The following is a 20,680-nucleotide window of genomic DNA, read 5'->3' on the forward strand; positions in this document are numbered from 1 at the left end:
ACAGAATGAGGGGAGGGGAAACACACACACACATACTCTTTGAAGTTACTTCAATGTAGACGTGTGAGTTACAACCACTGGCATTGCAACAGTCGCATTGCCAACAGATCCTCTTTAACGGCCCTACATATTCATGCCAAACAGGCTGGCACCGAGACAGCCCAGGCGTTAGGGGTGGGATGACCCCCCCCCCCCCTTCCTCCCCCTTCCCCACCCCAAAAGTCAATTCAATGCCTCGTCGCGATTCAGGCTGGCGATTCAATTCAATGATCGATTATCTATCAACACTGTGATGAACGACGGTGCCCTGTAATGGCCGCATGGGTAATGTACAAATCAAAATAAACGAATCAATTGATTGAATCTTACGTGTGCAATTTGAGGCATGTATCATGGGTGATGCAACGTTCCACTGGGTACATAGCTGCTGTTGTTGGGTTGAATTTTTGTTTTTATCGCCCTGAGTGGTAAAATTACTGGATGGTTACTAATTTATGCCGTTTACATTTACCTCATAAACGATCGTCACAGAATTTGAATATTCTTTATTAAGAAAACAAAACCCCCACAATAGATGATACTTCCTTTGTATCCTGTACAGTAGTTGGTACCAGACAGCATCTTTAGAACCTGGTTTAATAATCATCATCATCAGCCATGGTCAATTCACTGCTGGATGAATGTCCTCCCCCCCCACAACCCCTAAAATTGGCACCATATCTCATGATCCCGCGATCCACATAGCACCTACACGTGAGCCGATTTCACAGCTCCATCTCCCCAGTGGACGTCATCCCGGACATATTTGTGCTCCCATGTTCTAACCACGGGTGTCTTCATCCCGGAATTAGAATGCTGAAGCTCTCGGTGGTTGTGCAAATGCAATTCCAAACGACATCGCTCAAAGACAAGCATAGTAGCAATGTGGCATCTATCAAATTAAAATATTTGTATGCAAAGTAATTACACACTTTAAAAAAAAAGCAAAACTTTAATGCATGAGCTAATTTAAGAACGATGTTATTTTATAGACCGGAGCGCAGGGTTAATGATTCCAGTTTATGGTGAGACTGTCCAAGAAAGTGTTCCCTTGCAAGACTATAAATTAGTTTTTATCAGACTCATGAATGTGAATGTAGGCAAATGCAATGTTATCCATTAACAATGCATTAACTATGCAAAATTAGAACTGCCTTTGGCTAATGGCCCACAATTGTGGGAGGTTTCATGTCAGCCGCAAGGGCCCGCATTAATCTGGGCCTTCGTTAACAGAAGTCTGCTTTTGGCAGGTCCTGTCTCGCACTCAACTCCCCTCAACTTTCTCCCTCCCCCTGGAATTTTGATTACATTTATCATTAATATCATGGTCATTAAAACATGAAACAAGTAAAAACAGACACATTTGCCAAGCAGCTATGGAAAGGAGTACGATAGCAGAAAGCCGCACAGATAGGATAAATAAACTCAACAATTTTCTTATTTTAGCAGGTAAGGCCCACTGAACTATATTGCTATTTTTCAGAAGTGAAAGCAGGCGCTCAAGCCTCAGTGTCTACAACATCACCGCCATACTGGATACCAAGCTGCAGCATGTAACACATTAGTTGACACGTGTCGTGACGGGTAATGCAAATTCCGAACGTGTCCATCCAGTGCTCACCGAGCTGTATTGACTTCCGGTTGCACATTCATTCTTATTTAATATTTTTCCTCCAAATTTTGACCAAAATGTACTGCCAGGAACATATCAATTTACATCATTAAGTCAACGGTAAAATAGGTTTTCGATTTATGCTGTTTCACTTCACGTCCATTTTTTCCAGGGTCGGACCCCCAACATATATAGAGGACTACCGGGAAGTACCCGGCGTTGCTCGGGGGAAAAATATATTTTAAACTTGTCTTAAAAACTTTACATATACATACACAAATACTAAGCTATTATGAAAGCCCGGCGTGCCATTTGTCTGTCCATTTGTCCGTCAACAAAATTATAAGAGGCTTGCAGTAGTCCAAAAAGTTATAGAAAGTGGGGGGTAAATAGTTGATCTAAAAGATTTCCAAAAATTGTCGACAGCCCCCCCCCCCTCAAAAAATAGTATTACCGCCGCATAGGCATATATACCTACACACCCTACATACAATAGATTGAGTGGTATATAGTGACTCTATAGTAGTATCTGACTCTACAGTACTATCTACTGACTATAGTAGTATCTATTGACCCTATAGTAGTGTCTACTGACTCTATAGTAGTATCTGCTGACTCTATAGTAGTATCTGCTTACTCTATAGCAGTATCTACTGACTGTACAGTAGTATTTACTGAGCCCAGTCGTAGCTACTGACTGTATAGTAGTATCTACTGACCGTAGTAGTATCTACCGACCCTACGGTAGTATCTACTGACGCTATAGTAACATCTATCGACTATAAAGTAGCATATACTGACTCTATAGTAGTAACTACTGACGATAGTAGTATCCACTGACTATAGTAGAAACTACTAACTCTACAGTAGTATCTACTGACTCTATAGTAGTATCTACTGACTGTAGTAGTATTTACTGACCGTAGTAGTATCTACTGACAGTAGTAGTATCTACTAACTATACAGTAATATCTACTATGTAGTAATATCTATTGACCATAGTAGTATCTACTGACTGTATAGTAGTATCTACTGACTGTAGTAGTATCTACTGAATGTATAGTATCTATTGACTCTATAGTCGTATCCACTGACTATAGTAGTAACTACTAACTCTATACTATCTACTGACTCTACAGTAGCATCTACTGACTCTAAAGTAGTATCTAGTGACTGTATAGTAGTATCTACTGACTGTAGCAGTATCTACTGACTGTAGTAGTATCTACTAACTGTATCGTAGTATCTACTGACAGTAGCGATATTTACTAACCGTAGTGGTATCTACTGACTGCAGTAGTATCTACTGACTCAATAATAGTATCTGCCAACTCTATAGTAGTGTAGTGACATTGCGGATGTCACTGTGTGGTGCCAGCCCTAGAGAGGTACGTCGTGTGATGTACTTACATCATGGACATCACGTAAGTAGCGACATCGTGGATGTTACTGGGTAATGCCGGCTCTAGTGAGGCACGGCGTGCGATGTATTGCCATCGCGGACACCCCGTATATGTGCGTGTAGTACCAGCCCCAGAGGGGGCTCGGTGAACGCTGGGTCACAGCGCTCAGTGGCACCATGCGTGGCGTGCAGTGCTGACTCCTACAGGAGGGAGTGTGAGAGTGTCAGCCATGGGATGAGGTTACCCCAGGCCATGACACTTTTGACCCTGGAAGGCACGTGACAAGTAAGATCTACAAAGGGGCCCCAAGTGGGGGCTGGGGGTGATCACGTGCCGGGGCGAAATCCTGCTAGAGGGTTCGGGAAGGTGGTTGTGGCCAAGGACAGAGCCAGCCAGAGCTAACGAGCCTATAAACCGGGTCCCCGAGAGGGACCGGGGTTCTGCGTTGCTGTTGTCATCTGAAGATCTACGTTCTACGTTCTACGTCCAAGAAGAAGTCATCAACACGTGGACATGGATCCAAGCTGGGGTCCGGTCCGTTGTAGCTACTCCCAGTGTAACTAGTGTAGTTGGCCTGGTGGTCCACCACCATAGGTTGTTATGGTGGTGGACCACCACCATAACAACCTATGACTTTACCAAAAGAACCAAGAATATAGTAGTGGTTACCAAAAAGATTTCCAAAATCTTAAACAAACACAAGATCCAGGTTCGTCTCAATACATTACACAAAATCCGTGATTTAATCCCATCTGTAAAATATGTGATTCTTGGCATGCAATACCCTGGTGTCTACAAACTGAGTTGTGGTTGCGGCAGCAGTTACATTGGGGAAACGAAATGACAATGTCTCGGACTGCGTCCGTGAACACAAGGCAGATCTGAAACATGGTAGGACGAATACCTCTGCCATTTATTGTTTTTCCAAGAGGTACTCTGCAAACCTACCGGCTACCTTCAGAGATTTGTTCATGAAGCCATTCAGATATATAAACACGCGACACAACTTCAACCAAGAGGATGGGTACAAACTGAGTAATCATTGGAAGGACGTTATTAACCAGGTAAAGCCTTAACTTACTGTGATGTTTCCATCCTACCTGCATATGTCAACTGTTATTTCGACTCTCTGGGTCTCTATCTCTCTATGCCTCTCTCTTAGATCGCTCATGCTCACATGCCCGTTGCATTGCACTCTCATGTCCTTTGGATTGCACTCTCATACTCACAGGCCCTTTGGATTACACCCGTTGGATTGCACTCCCTCGTCGAGGAGGCCGCTCTCCTTCTTTTCTACAGTTACATGCTAATTTCTCACATTAACATCATTCTAATCTCTCACATTAACATAGCCACTTCCGTGCCCTCTAATTTCTCACATTAACATCATTCTAATCTCTCACATTAACATAGCCACTTCCGTGCCCTCTAATTTCTCACATTAACATCATGCTAATCTCTCACATGAACATAGCCACTTCCGTGCCCTCTAATTTCTCACATTAACATCATGCTAATCTCTCACGTGAACATAGCCACTTCCGTGCCCTCTAATTTCTCACATTAACATCACGCTAATCTCTCACATTAACATAGCCACTTCCGTGCCCTCTAATTTCTCACATTAACATCACGCTAATCTCTCACATTAACATAGCCACTTCCGTGCCCTCTAATTTCTCACATTAACATCATGCTAATCTCTCACATTAACATAGCCACTTCCGTGCCCTCTAATTTCTCACATTAACATCATGCTAATCCCTCACATTAACATAGCCACTTCCGTGCCCTCTAATTTCTCACATTAACATCATGATAATCTCTCACATTAACATAGCCACTTCCGTGCCCTCTAATTTCTCACATTAACATCATGCTAATCTCTCACATTAACATAGCCACTTCAGTGCCCTCTAATTTCTCACATTAACATAATGCTAATCTCTCACATTAACATAGCCACTTCCGTGTTCTCTAATTTCTCAATTAACATCATGCTGATCTCTCACATTAACAGAGCCACTTCCGTGCCCTCTAATTTCTCACATTAACATCATGCTAATCTCTCACATTAACATAGCCACTTCCGTGCCCTCTAATTTCTCACATTAACATCATGCTAATCTCTCACATTAACATAGCCACTTCCGTGCCCTCTATTTTCTCACATTAACATCATGCTAATCTCTCACATTAACATAGCTACTTCCGTGCCCTCTAATTTCTCACATTAACATCATGCTAATCTCTCACATCAACATAGCCACTTCCGTGCCCTCTAATTTCTCACATTAACATTATGCTAATCTCTCACATTAACATAGCCACTTCCGTGTTCTCTAATTTCTCACATTAACATTATGCTAATCTCTCACATTAACATAGCCACTTCCGTGTTCTCTAATTTCTCACATTAACATTATGCTAATCTCTCACATTAACATAGCCACTTCCATGCCCTCGTCGAGGCCGCTTTCCTTCTTTTCTTCTTTTCTACAGTTACATGCTAATTTCTCACATTAACATCATTCTAATCTCTCACATTAACATCACTAGCCCCGGCCACTTCTTTATGACCCTTAGGCTACACCCATTTAAAACTTTTTAAAACAGTCAGCCTCAGCAGCAGACCACGCTTTCCCATCTGATGACGGACGCTTGTGTTGCACCCGAAACGTCGTGATTTATTTTATTTTATTCCTCCGTGACTTTACCGAAAGAACCAAAGAGTATAGTATCTAGCATATATACAAAGTGCCGTGGTGAGGCCTAGTCCCGTGAAAAGCCCCTGGCCTTGCCTAGATTGCCCAGCCAGCCGAGGTGGCACCTTTGCAGGCTGGGGCTGGGCTGCTACCCCCCCCCCCCCCCGCCATCCCACCGCCTGCTCTACAGTAGTCTCTACGGACTATAGTATTAGCATGGTAGTAACTGCACACATTGGGGTGGGGGGGGAGGACATCACACTATAAAGAATTTACCTCAGCGTTGTGTATTTTTTTGCATTTTTAATGCGAATGAGAATTCCCCCCACCGATCGCGTGTGTGCGTTGCTAGGGCAACCACCACCACGGAGCCGGCTTTCTCGCGCATGCGCAGATGCGTGCTCTGTGCTTATGAAAGGGAATAAATTGTTAACTTAACTACTTTAAACTTGACAGATGTGAAATACGAATGGTGCTTTTTCGTCTCGGGGCATACGGCGTGGTATCCGTGTACTTTTTTTAATATGTAAACCCCACAGTTTGTTAGTTAAAAACGTCACAAGGTACCCACGCAGACAGACAGTCAGAAAGGCAGGCACGCAGACAAAAATGACTTTACTCTTTGGTTCTATTCGGTAAAGCCACGTAGGTAAAAAATATAACAAAAATCACGACGTTTCGGCCACAACACAAGCGGCCTTCATCAGGTGAAGGGACCAGACTGTCTCGAGGACAGCGCTGGAGTGAAACACAGCCAAGCTCAGACCGCGGACCTTTAAGCTGTGTGCGAGTAATTAAGGTGCCTTGACTTTATAGGTAAGATTATTATCACTAGCAGGAACCCACAGAACTTGTCTGGTGAAGGGATGGCGAATAATTACGTTTATATCATCACTCCCCTTTCCTAGACCTCAGCAATGCCGCGTGACTTCATAACCCGGGCCCCTCTCCTCGAACACTCCCGCGCCTCTTGACGTCATCACTCCCTGTTGCGCACCTCACCCGTGTCACGTGACATTATCAACCCCTCTCCTCACCGCCCCCGTGTCTGGTGACGTCACTTATTTTCGGTGTGTTACAGACGAACAGATGCGTTACCGCACTCCCTCGTTACTCGCGAGGGATACGTTCCGGAGATGCTCGTGAATCGCAAATTTTGCGGGTAATGATATTGTCCTACGAAACCCTATCGTTCCAATGAATTACCTTAAATAAATCGTAAACTATTAAGTTTATGATATTGTCTCATCACTTCATCGCATCACGTCCTTGCATTAGTGTATCTCTCATCACTTTGTCTCTCATCACTTTGTCTCATCACTTTCTCTCTCTCTCTCTCGATGTAGTCGCGTAACGTTCCAGGTGTGATTCGCGGATAGCCAAAATCATGGATATCAAGTTCGTGAATAACGAGGGGATTACTGTATTATACAGAGATCATTACATACGTCTCTGGATTGCGTAACGAGTGGACACTTGCCGACGAGGAGGGCGTGACCGTTGGGCATGTTCAGAATGCGGCTGATGCGTGAGACGTGCTCGATGGCGAACTGGAACAGCACCAGGTCCATCGGTGCCTTGCTGGCTGCGTTGTACTCCTGCAGGCACTTCTCCACCACCTACAAAACACATTAACCGTGAATCGATGATGCCACATATCGAGCAGCGAGGCTGCGTGACCTTTGCAAATCTCAGTCTGCTCTCCAGGGACAGATGCTAACGTGCGTGAGGATATGGCGAGTGTTTCTGTAGCATGAAGTTAGACTCGTTTAAAATATATAAATATATATCGGGGAATTATAGATACATTTAGGTTTTGTATCAAATGTTTCCCTAAGTCGATACGTAATGATGAAAAGAGCAACAATGATGTACAAATTATATATTTGTTTTTTTACAAAAGGGCAGTACCACAAATGAGGAAACCTGGCAGTCAATATTACAACATTGTTGAAATGATATGGGTGTCCAGGTTTTATTTTTTCACGTATATGTGGATTCCCATTAATTGGAGAAGGCATTAGCTTGAGGCTACATCTTTCATAACAGGTCCAATGAAGTCATACCTACCTCAATCTCGAACACATGTCAATGTGCTACATTGAATGCAAACGCCCATATGCCAGCAGTTATTTATAACCTTTCAATTATAAAAAAAAAGTTGTTTTCATTATCCGCACACATGAACGAAAATCACAAAACATTTTACAAACACCAAAGAAAAACGACTTGTTCACGTGGATACACGCAGCAAATCGTTTCGGATAAATTTGGCGAAAGGTGTGCTCGGACTTGTCATTGTAAACTTGTTTTCTTGTCAAGCATAGACACACCGGTGCAGTTAAAAAGTTAACTTAACGCTACATCGATATCATAATTTTCACGATCTAATTTCAACGGCTTGTACTTTCCATTTCTTTTACTTTCTCCCAGTTTTATTCGAATTCTAAATATAAATACAATTCATCGAGCCCTTGAAACACAGTGAAAAGGGAAATGCAACGACTTAGTGTGTATTTGCCATGCAGCCACACATTGTGTAGTTTAAAGAACATTTCCTGATTATACAACATAACCACCGGGAAGGTGAGACCTGATGTTTTCAGGTTAAAAGTAAATTCAAGGTTGATGACACATCCTATACGTGACGATACCTAATTTGCATTTCAGATGCAGTCCACGTTGCAAATGATAATTTACAGCACGGTGAACATGAATTGCTGGATTAATGCCTCCCCACGTGAGTGACGGTCGCGGGGGGGTGGGGGGTAGGTTGAGCACACTTCACGCTGAACGTAATTGAGGGTCTCATGAAGTGGGATTCTCAGTTATCACTCACCACGTATGGTTAGCCGTAGCCAGGAATCAAACTCAGCTCACCAGGTTAATGGCACAGTGCGCTCAACTACTGCCCCTCTGCTCACCATATTCACTATGTCCCCTGTGCGAAATTTTTAGATTTTTATAACTAAATGATTATATCTGATGGATTACATCATCATAACATATACATGCTGTTCTGTAGGTACATTTTATTCCGTGTGTAGAAATAAAACCCATGCCCGCCCAGCTTCAACATGGACCATACCAACTGAGCCCTAAGTGCAAGGGGAGAAGCGTACGCAGGCATTGAAAAACAAAAAAAAATGTGATTGTTTTTGGCACGTTCATTTAATATAACGAAGCAATGTTTTATTCGTGGTTATGTATGCTCGCAGGCCTTTAGCACAATGTTACCTGTGTTCCCCTCACACGTACCTTTTAGGGAACCCAGAGCGTGACGGACAGCCACGTGAGAATTATATCGACGAATACATACAGCCTATCCGTCATTAAACTTTGTCCCTGGTTCCTTCCAGAACGCAATCGGGTTTAAAATTTCACTCCCACCACGGCGTTCTGGGTCGTTCAGGCCCATTTCCACCCCTGGCGTGCACACAAGATATGGCAGGGCTGTACCTTGACATTTATCTTATTTCATTGAATGGCTTTTACCTTGGGACTTCACATCCACTGACCATATTTACCTGCGTTGTGGGTGACCCTGCGCTTTTTGGCGTTGATGTGTGAGCCACCGGTAGACTTTATATATCTATGCCACTATGCCATTGGTCCCGTTGAAAGCTGGCATTAGACTTTGACTAGAGGCAGGACTGTCTCATAGCTACAGTGAGGGAAAAAAGTATTTGATCCCCTGCTGATTTTGTACGTTTGCCCATTGACAAAAAAATGATCAGTCTATCATTTTAATGGTAGGTTTATATGAACAGTGAGAGACAGAATAACAACAAAATCCAGAAAAACGCATGTCAAAAATGTTATAAATTGATTTGCATTTTAATGAGGGAAATAAGTATTTGACCCCCTCTCAATCAGAAAGATTTCTGGCTCCCAAGTGTCTTTTATACAGGTAACGAGCTGAGATTAGGAGCACACCTGTCCACAGAAGCAATCAATAAATTAGATTCCAAACTCTCCACCATGTCCAAGACCAAAGAGCTCTCCAAGGATATCAGGGACAAGATTGTCGACCTACACAAGGATGGAATGGGCTACAAGACCATTGCCAAGCAGCTTGGTGAGAAGGTGACAACAGTGGGTGCGATTATTCGCAAATTGAAACACAAAATAACTGTCAATCTCCCTCGGCCTGGGGCTCCATGCAATATCTCACCTTGTGGAGTTGCAATGATCATGAGAACAGTGAGGAATCAGCCCAGAACTACACGGGAGGATCTTGTCAATGATCTCAAGGCAGCTGGGACCATAGTCACCAAAAAAACAATTGGTAACACACTACGCCGTGAAGGCTGAAATCCTGCAGCGCCCGCAAGGTCCCCCTGCTCAAGAAAGCACATATACATGCCCGTCTGAAGTTTGCCAATGAACATCTGAATGATTCAGAGGACAACTGGGTGAAAGTGTTGTGGTCAGATGAGACCAAAATGGAGCTCTTTGGCATCAACTCAACTCGCCATGTTTGGAGGAGGAGGAATGCTGCCTATGACCCCAAGAACATCATCCCCACCGTCAAGCATGGAGGTGGAAACATTATGCTTTGGGGGTGTTTTTCTGCTGAGGGGACAGGACAACTTCACCGCATCAAAGGGACGATGGACGGGGCCATGTACCGTCAAATCTTGGGTGAGAACCTCCTTCCCTCAGCCGAGGCATTGAAAATGGGTCGTGGATGGGTATTCCAGCATGAGAATGACCCAAAACACATGGCCAAGGCAACAAAGGAGTGGCTCAAGAAGAAGCACATTAAGGTCCTGGAGTGGCCTAGCCAGTCTCCAGACCTTAATCCCATAGAAAATATGTGGAGGGAGCTGAAGGTTTGAGTTGGCAAACGTCAGCCTCGAAACCTTAATTACTTGGAGAAGATCTGCAAAGAGGAGTGGGACAAAATCCCTCCTGAGATGTGTGCAAACCTGGTGGCCAACTACAAGAAACGTCTGACCTCTGTGATTACCAACAAGGGTTTTGCCACCAACTACTAAGTCATGTTTTGCAGAGGGGTCAAATACTTATATCCCTCATTAAAATGCAAATCAATTTATAACATTTTTGACATGCGTTTTTCTGGATTTTTTTGTTGTTATTCTGTCTCTCACTGTTCAAATAAAGCTACCATTAAAATTATAGACTGATCATTTCTTTGTCAGTGGGCAAACGTACAAAATCAGCAGGGGATCAAATACTTTTTTTCCCTCACTGTAAGCTATCACTGTGGTCGGGCTACGAGTAGTGTTATCCTGTTGCCAATTTGGTGTTGGGTTTGAGCTCATGGTAGTTGCAGTTGCACCACCTGTACACTGCATAACTATGCTACCGTTTTAGATTTGAAGCTTTCGTGACTGCAAGGATCCATACTCTTTGGTTCTATTCGGTAAAGTCACGTAGGTAAAAAATAAAACAACAAAAATCACGACGTTTCGGCCACAACATAAGTGGCCGAAACGTCGTGATTTTTGTTGTTTTATAAGCCACTTTGTTTAGCTATCATTTGTGGCCAGGTTGTTTCTGAAAAGAGAGCTGCATAGCCCAGCGGGCCTTACCTGGTTGGTAAAAAAAAAAAAATGGTTTAAAAATTGTCTAAGCAAAGCAGTGTATTTAAATGAAACGGACAAGAGTGGCCACACACGTGCCCGAGCGTGCACCTTCTTGAGTCGCTCCACGTCGGCGATCTCGTCGTAGTCGCGCTTGCGGCCGTCTACCGACTTGGCACCCATGAAGTCTCCAAAGAACAGGCCACGCATGTCGCTGTGTCCCAGCTCTCGGCCTCTCATCAGGTTTGCGAAGAGGCTGCTCATCCTCTCCTTGAACTGAGTCTGCACCACGTTCTGCGGGACACACGGCCGACCAGACGCACAAGTTTTGCCGGCTGCGAACGCGGCGCGGCGCAACTCACGCGAGCTCGGGCTCGCGCCACTTGAGCCCTGCGGCAGAGTGAGCCCACGGGCAGGTCGCGCGCCGTGGGGTAAAGTGTGGGTGCTCCCGTCTCTTCAGGAAGTCTGGCCAGCGTGGAAGAGTAGGCCAAGCACTCATACCGAGGTGGGCTGGCGTAGAGCGCACCTCAAGCGGAGGCCCTTCTTCTAGCAGTGGCGTGAGCGAGCAATTTGCAGGCGTGCATCTTTACCTAATTCGGCTTAGCTGGGCCTGTGACGGCTAAAATGTACACATTTATCAGGGCTGAGAGCCGAGATGCAGGGAGCGTGAAGAGCACGTCTTGTGCCGTGAGACAGAAGCCTAATCGAGTGACTGGAAAGGCGCTTCGCAGTGTCTGCTTAAGCAGCTGTCTCCCGATGATCGATTGAGCTCTGGGAGGACATTTCTTTACTTTCCACCTTCGTTCTCATGGACATCGGGGAACAACTATTTTTTTCTGCAGCACACACACACACACAACGTATAAAAAAAAACAGGGATGCGTCCGTGAATTAACAATTAGCTTCACAAAAATATTTTGGTGGGCAAAAAATATATTTTTTTATGCGAACTGTAACACGAGTGCAGTGTGAGACCGTCTGGTTTGAACGAAAGCATAACCACGGTTTTACAATAAATTATATTTTCAGTAATGAAAGCATGAATAAAATGAAACAACCGAAGACACCTTCAGCAAGGACCGGATGGTGTCAGTACGGATTAACGCAGTGCAGACGAATGGCACGCACCTTATGTCGTCATTTAATCCAGCCATAACTCGCACGCCGCGTGCTGCAAAATCGCGCAAAAGTTGAATATGCTTTCCGCGACCGCAGCTTTAAAAAATTTTGGCCAACTCGTGCAAAGCCACCGGCAAGCGCGCGGCACCTCGGAGCCACCTTCGTTCCCAGCGGTGGCGGCAACGGGGCGCTCGCGCGCACGGCGCGGCACGACCCGGCGGCGCCCGGTTAGCGGCGCCGTGGATTGCTCGGCTCCGTCAAGATCCCCCCCCCCCAGGAGCTGACAAGGTCTCAAAAATTCAACGCCTCTCCTTTCCTCGGCTCGACAGAAAAAAACCTTTCCTCCTCCCCAAAATCGCAGCAAATTTCTGTTGTTGTCGTTGATGGCTTCGGTCCAAAACACCGTTGACTTCTCAAAAAACGTGGCATTTGCAGTTAGTTTGTTTCTCATGCTCGGCGCCGGGACTTCCTGCAGCAATTGAGACGAGAGTGAGGGGGGGGGAGGTTATTTCTGGTCTAGGGACAGAGAGAGAGAATCACACTTTAGAGATGTGCTGTGCAGAAACATATTGACCATCTGGGAGTTGTTTAATGTCAAGAAGCACCTCTTTACCTTCGCGACCGCTAATCCTTAGGAAAGCTGAAGTTGGAAAATGTGCCTTGCGGAGGTATGGAGTGGCGCTGATAACACCATCCTTGCAGTGCGCTCTCTGATAGGAATCTAATGATCGATCAATTACAATCGATTCTCACACTCTGTTGAACGTGTAAAAACAAATCTAGTAACAATAAACCTGTTATTAACTTGGTGATTTGTGTGTGTGTGTGGTGGTTTGTGTGTGTGTGGTGGTTTGTGTGTGTGTGGTGGTTTGTGTGTGTGTGTGGTGGTTTGTGTGTGTGTGGTGGTTTGTGTGTGTGGTGGTTTGTGTGTGTGGTAGTTTGTGTGTGTGTGGTGGTTTGTGTGTGGTAGTTTGTGTGTGTGTGGTGGTTTGTGTGTGTGGTGGTTTGTGTGTGTGTGGTGGTTTGTGTGTGTGTGGTGGTTTGTGTGTGTGTGGTGGTTTGTGTGTGTGGTAGTTTGTGTGTGTGGTGGTTTGTGTGTGTGTGTGTGGTTTGTGTGTGTGGTGGTTTGTGTGTGTGTGGTGGTTTGTGTGTGTGTGGTGGTTTGTGTGTGTGGTGGTTTGTGTGTGTGTGTGGTGGTTTGTGTGTGTGTGGTGGTTTGTGTGTGTGTGTGGTGGTTTGTGTGTGTGTGGTGGTTTGTGTGTGTGGTAGTTTGTGTGTGTGTGGTAGTTTGTGTGTGTGTGGTGGTTTGTGTGTGTGTGTGTGGTTTGTGTGTGTGGTGGTTTGTGTGGTGGTTTGTGTGTGTGTGGTGGTTTGTGTGTGTGGTGGTTTGTGTGTGTGTGTGGTGGTTTGTGTGTGTGTGTGGTGGTTTGTGTGCGTGTGTCCAAGAGGACGTCCACCCGGGACTAGATGGAGTGATGAGATCAGCTCTTGTGGAGGTGCTGAGTGGTTATTTTGCTTTTGCTTTACATCATGGGATATGTGTGTGTGTGCACGTTGAACTTTTTTCGCACCGTACGTAGCCAACCATGCTAATGGGAGGTGCGGGAGAAGTACAACCAACTAAACACAAGAAGCAGTGCTAAAGAAACGAATGTTCAATCTAGGTGATTTTAAAAGCTCGTAGCTCTAGTAGCTTCCTAATATCGGGAGGAAGACCATTCCAGACGGCCGCAGAAGCGCATATGAAGACGTGTGATGTGTTAAGCGGCCATCCATTTAGTACCTACGCATGGAGGGTGGAGGAGTGGGTTAACCCAAATGCGTACGCTTGCGTATAGGGGGTCTACTGACAATGTGTGTACGCATAGGAAACGGGAGGGGGGGTGAAGCCTCGATAATAATAATGCAGCCGGCGGTGGACTATCTGTTTGCTTAAACACGTGAATATTCTTGACTTAAAGCTTTCGTGACTGCAGGAATTAATATTCTTCGGGTCTTTCGGTGAAGCCACGTAGATAGAAAAAAATAATAATAACAATATCACGACGTTTCTATCGCAACACAAGCAATTGTCATCAGGTGAAAAATACAGCGAGAGAGCTGCTGAGGCAGGAAAAATATATTTTGATGACGATTGCTTGTGTTGCGATCGAAACGTCGTAGTTTTTTTTTGTTATTCTTTGTTATTTTCTTTGAACCTATCTACGCGACTTTACCGAAAGACCCAGGAATATTAATTCCTGCAGTCACGAAAGCTTTAAGTCAAGATTCCTGGCTTATTATATATGTAAATATTCGAGGGGGGGGGGGGGGGTGCGTCCAGCGTACGTCTGCAGGTGGGGTAAGGGGAGGGGAAAAAAGTCCGCGTGCGAACAGGGAGGGGGGAGGGGTCAAGTTTTGACAGATTCACGGGTACCTTATACGCTTTGGTTTTTTCGGTTAAGTCACGTAGGTAAAATAAAATAAATGAAAACAACTAAATTAAATCACGACGTTTCGGAGGCAACACAAGCCTCCGTCTTCAGGTGGAAACCGTCACAGCAAAAATAGCTGTATCAAGTGAAGAGCTCTAAGACACCCGAGATTATTTATACAGGTTAAGGGGGGGGGGGGGGAGGAGCCAGGAAGCGTCGTGGGGGGGGGCTAAGTTAAGCCGCCTTTTGTTATGCTGCAGGGGGTTAGGGGGACGGAGAGGCGATGGCGAGCGGTTGTCGAAAATGAGAGAAACCAACTGGAGGAAATGGCTGGTTGATGACATCTTTCCAATGATTTCTTAATTTAAAACCATCCTCTCGGTTGCAGTTGTGTCTATGTTTGTATATCTGGATGGCTTCATGGACAAATCTTTGGTAGTATCCGGGAGGCTTGCAGAGTACTTTGGTATCAGAGAAAACAATATCATGAGAACCCGCTGTGTTGAGACAATGATCAGCCACGGCCGAATAATTCGTTCTGCCGTGTTTCAAATCTGATTTGTGCTCGCGAATTCGGTCAGAAATATGTCGTTTCGTCTCCCCGATATAGCAGTCACCGCAGGTACAACTCAATTTGTAAACACCGGGGTACTGTAAGTCAGGAATGACATCCTTTATTGGATGGGATCAGATCACGGATTTTGTGTACTGTATTGAACGGGACCTGGATCTTATGTTTGTTTAGAATTTTGGAAATATTTTTGTTAACGCCTGCTATGTATGGCAACGTGATGATTTTGATCAGAGTATCAGGTGGTTGTTTCTGTATGGTGAGAGAAACAGCTTGATGGATAGTACGGTCAAAGTATCCGTTCATCTTGAGGGCCAGATGTACATGTTTTAATTCACTGGCCAGGTGGTGTTGGTAAGAAATGCTATGATGAGGGAATTATTTTGAGCCGGGTGGTGGTGGGAATTAGGCTTCAAGTAGGAATCTGTGTGGGTGGCCTTCCTGTAAACAGAATGTCCCAAAGAGCCATCAGGGACTGGAAGTTCTAGCTCTTTTAGAGCTGTTTTAGAGCTCTTTCAGAGCTAGAACTTCCAGAATTTCCCAATGTTAGCATCGCTGCCACCTCCCCTACCCCCTCACCCTCTGACAGCTGACAGCTCCCAGTGCATTTGAAAATTAGCCTCACTGTGCTAGCTCCCATTTATTTTGTGTCATCGCAGTTACTCCAAAGGCCCTTGACCCATTTTCGCTTCACCCGATGCAAATTTGCAGGGGCAGTCCTCGACTTACGAACGGATTGCGTCCTTTGAGATCTTTTCGTAAGTTGAACGGTTCGTAGGTTGAGACGCAACAATGTACTGTATTTAAATTCTGTTTTGTAAAATGTGTTACAGTTCAACAAAAAAAGGGGAAGCATTGTTAAACGCCTACTGTCATAAATACAGTACAGTAAATAAAACATAAAATAAAGTAACATCAATAGAAAGTTAAGTTTTATATTTACTTACCGTGAGTCCGGTTGGAAGGGGCGTTAATGAGTCAATCGCACACAGACACACACACAGGGAGGCACACGCACGGACGCTCACACAAACACACAACAGCGACCCCCCCCGTGCAGCCTGTACAGGCTGTCGGGGCAAGTGCTGTTAGCGAGCAGCGCCTTTGAAGGGTGGCACGACACGCGAGGGGATGGGTGGCCAGCACCACGCCCGGCCGACTTTGTCTCCCCCGTGGCGATGTTTACTCCACACTATCAGATGGTTGCGAGTTCAAATCCTGGTTGGGGATTGACTGAGCCTATCATCGCTCCAGGGATGATAAAATTAGTACTATGTAGAGAAGTCAACAGTGGCCGTCCTATAGATAGACAGCCCAGCTAAAGGAACATGGAATTTCCACCAATGGCTCAGGGCTGTAAACAGTTTATGAACAACTCCTCAATGCTCATTTGAGTGGGAAATCACTTTGACCTCAATGTAATTGAACACGTAGGCACAATTCGCCAGATGAAGCTGGTTGTAATTACCACCGAAACGCCATACTCAAATTGTAAATGTTGTGGGTTTACTCTCCAACACACCGGTGTGCTGAAGCAGCAACGAATTGGCGCATTTTGTGTAAGTGACAAACCAAACTCATTGGCTGTGTCGGGTGGTGTTGGTGGGTTAATGACACTTTTTTACGCGATCTAACCCAAAGTAACTTGTATTACGAATAAAATGTAACTGATTTCCAATCCGAAATTAGGTTGTGAACAAGCATACTTATCGAACCGTCCCGCTGACTCCCATAGAGATGAACCACGTGGGAATCAATTGCACACCAGCTGGTAGTCATCATTTTATTAGTAACCTGAATGAAAAACGTGCATTACTGCTACAGGATTTTTGCACGCAAAAAATAACTACTTAGCATGTTTTGTGAAATGCACTAAAGTCCAACATAAGCACTAAAGCTGTAAAGTCTAGTGACAATTTATGCTGAATTTCCATACTTAATCAGGAAAGCTTTTGAAGTTTAACAACCTTATATTTGGAGGTAATTTCTCATTTGAATGCTTCACCAATTCCTCTCGGCAATATTGTTGTACAGGCAGAAACTGCAACGAGCAGATTAAACCCTCTTGTAAGAGGAGATAGCAATGAACTATGGCACAGGGAGGTCAGGAACGACTTGTTGCACTGCCTTCCACAGGCATACTTCTGCACTGCACGCTCGCCTCTCACGGACACAAGCTGAAGGTTTACCAACCCTGCCTAACCAGTGACTGGGCCTCATTCTAGTTTGTGTTTATAACTTGAATCTTGCTAGCAATCAAACTTTTGCAAAACGTTGGCCAATGATCTATCCTAATCTATGGTAGAGACTAAACACAAGCACATCTACTGTTGACTTCCCACGAAGGGATGAAGCCTCACCAAGTAGAGCTGATTTAATTAACACTAAGTGATATGCTGAGTGCTCTTTAACGTGGAATTAAACTTATCCTCTTTAATAACTGAAAGCATATACAGTATATAAGTTCTACGCCTTTTGGCGTCTTCTGGTCCAACACCAATGGAGACTAGGCTCTAAGAAAAGCTGTCTCGGGTGTGGACCAATCCAATTCAAGGACAGTGCATATTATTATCAGAGTTGTCTTTTTTGTTTGCATTTTGACTGCTTGTGTTGTGGTTATTGCAAACACGATGCCTTGAATAAAGGTGTCAGTTTTTGTGCCAGTTAAAAGGGTAACGCCTATTCCTATAACTTTATCTGTGATGAACGCTGCACGTTCCGTAGTTTTCATGCAGGGGGCGCTGTAAACCTACGCGCCCACTGCATGAACGATGGAGGCGCAGGGACAGACGTTCAATCACGTTGGAATCGGTCTGCAGACGGCGGTCTTCTCGCACGGCCAGCAGCTCCATGTCGCCTTATCTCGATCCCGCAATCCCAAACAGGTGAAAGTCCGCATCGAACCGAACCCCCAGCAAGGCCATCTACTTAACGACGAGAGAAAATTCACACGAAATGTCCTTTTCTATAAAGTCTTCCAGATGTAAAATTATCTAAGCTTTTAATTAAGAATTAAAATTATCTAATTCAAAACATAATACAATTCAAGATGTTTGATTTTAAAACTTTAAAACGGAGCACCAGGTACTTACGTGAATGCGTCGTTCATGTGCAATTTTTTTCGTGACTTTCCTGGCCGAAGGCCGTACAGTGAGGGAAAAAAGTATTTGATCCCCTGTTGATTTTGTACGTTTGCCCACTGACAAAGAAATGATCAGTCTATCATTTTAATGGTAGGTTTATATGAACAGTGAGAGACAGAATAACAACAAAAATCCAGAAAAACGCATGTCAAAAATGTTATAAATTGATATGCATTTTAATGAGGGAAATAAGTATTTGACCCCCTCTCAATCAGAAAGATTTCTGGCTCCCAGGTGTCTTTTATACAGGTAACGAGCTGAGATTAGGAGCACACTCTTAAAGGGAGTACTCCTAATTTCAGCTTGTTACCTGTATAAAAGACACCTGTCCACAGAAGCAATCAATCAGATTCCAAACTCTCCACCATGGCCAAGACCAAAGAGCTCTCCAAGGATGTCAGGGACAAGATTGTAGACCTACACAAGGCTGGAATGGGCTACAAGACCATTGCCAAGCAGCTTGGTGAGAAGGTGACAACAGTTGGTGCGATTATTCGCAAATGGAAGAAACACAAAAGAACTGTCAATCTCCCTCGGCCTGGGGCTCCATGCAAGATCTCACTTCATGGAGTTGCAATGATCTTGAGAACGGTGAGGAATCAGCCCAGAACTACACGGGAGGATCTTGTCAATGATCTCATGGCAGCTGGGACCATAGACACCAAGAAAACAATTGGTAACAGACTACGCCGTGAAGGACTGAAATCCTGCAGTGCCCGCAAGGTCCCCCTGCTCAAGAAAGGACATATACATGCCCGTCTGAAGTTTGCCAATGAACATCTGAATGATTCAGAGGACAACTAGGTGAAAGTGTTGTGATTAGATGAGACCAAAATGGAGCTCTTTGGAATCAACTCAACTGGCCATGTTTGGAGGAGGAGGAATGCTGCCTATAACCCCAAGAACATCATCCCTACCGTCAAACATGGAGGTGGAAACATTATGCTTTGGGGGTGTTTTTCTGCTAAGGGGACAGGACAACTTCACCACATCAAAGGGACGATGGACGGGGCCATGTACCGTCAAATCTTGGGTGAGAACCTCCTTCCCTCAGCCAGGGCATTGAAAATGGGTCGTGGATGGGTATTCCAGCATGACAATGACCCAAAACACACGGCCAAGGCAACAAAGTTGTGGCTCAAGAAGAAGCACATTAAGGTCCTGGAGTGGCCTAGCCAGTCTCCAGACCTTAATCCCATAGAAAATCTGTGGAGGGAGCTGAAGGTTCGAGTTGCCAAACGTCAGCCTCGAAACCTTAATGACTTGGAGAAGATCTACAACGAGGAGTGGGACAAAATCCCTCCTGAGATGTGCGCAAACCTGGTGGCCAACTACAAGAAACGTCTGACCTCTGTGATTACCAACAAGGGTTTTTCCCACCAAGTACTAAGTCATGTTTTGCAGAGGGGTCAAATACTTATTTCCCTCATTAAAATGCAAATCAATTCATAACTTTTTTGACATGCGTTTTTCTGGATTTTGTTGTTGTTATTCTGTCTCTCACTGTTCAAATACACCTACCATTAAAATTATAGACTGATCATTTCTTTGTCAGTGGGCAAACGTACAAAATCAGCAGGGAATCAAATACTTTTTTCCCTCACTGTAAATGATTGTTCGGGGGCGCCTATGGCTAGCAATCATACTGTGAATAGTTTGTATATATATAAAAAAAACTGTCATTCCAACAAAATAATTGTCCTGTACTCCAATCAATCATCCATTTAAAATATTTCTCAGAGAGTTTTCAACAGGCCTCTCTTAATACGAGTGATATATCAGACTTTTGAAAGAGCATGGCAATGATCATGTACACTAACAGACTTCATAAATACTTACAGACGGCTAAGTTATGTCAGAATTTTTTAATTGCAAACTTATCAATTGATGCACGGTGTAATGACGAGCTCTCTTGGCTGACGATCCAGAGATCGCTGGTTTCAATCTGCCGGCACAGCAGTTCAAACGTAGGGCACATTTCTTAAATGGCATCGTCTCTGTCCACCCAGCAGTGTTCATGGGCACACCACAGTAAGTCGATAGTTCCAGTGTGGTGGGGTAAAATGTGGGTAGCCCACCTCTTCCAAACGATCTGGCCAGTATGGAAGAGGAGGCCAACATACGT

General features: G+C 44.6%; 1 protein-coding gene across 4 annotated transcripts in view; it reads right to left on the reverse strand.

The window, feature by feature from the left end:
• Nucleotides 1-20,680, reverse strand: part of LOC116942267 (dynein axonemal heavy chain 3-like) — an 859,832-nt gene that overhangs the window by 130,128 nt on the left and 709,024 nt on the right. For all 4 annotated transcript variants that reach the window (XM_032953964.2, XM_032953963.2, XM_032953966.2 and 1 more), the window contains 2 exons: nucleotides 11,420-11,602; nucleotides 7,240-7,378 (listed from right to left, as the gene is read on the reverse strand). In XM_032953964.2, coding sequence (XP_032809855.2) covers nucleotides 7,240-7,378; nucleotides 11,420-11,602 — 322 coding nt within the window. The remainder of the gene's footprint in view (nucleotides 1-7,239; nucleotides 7,379-11,419; nucleotides 11,603-20,680) is intronic.

This window comes from Petromyzon marinus, chromosome 14 (genome assembly GCF_048934315.1).
Source record: "Petromyzon marinus isolate PM22_M1 ecotype Great Lakes invasive population chromosome 14, UKy_Petmar_22M1.pri1.0, whole genome shotgun sequence".
In the NCBI taxonomy this organism is placed as follows: Eukaryota; Metazoa; Chordata; class Hyperoartia; order Petromyzontiformes; family Petromyzontidae; genus Petromyzon; species Petromyzon marinus.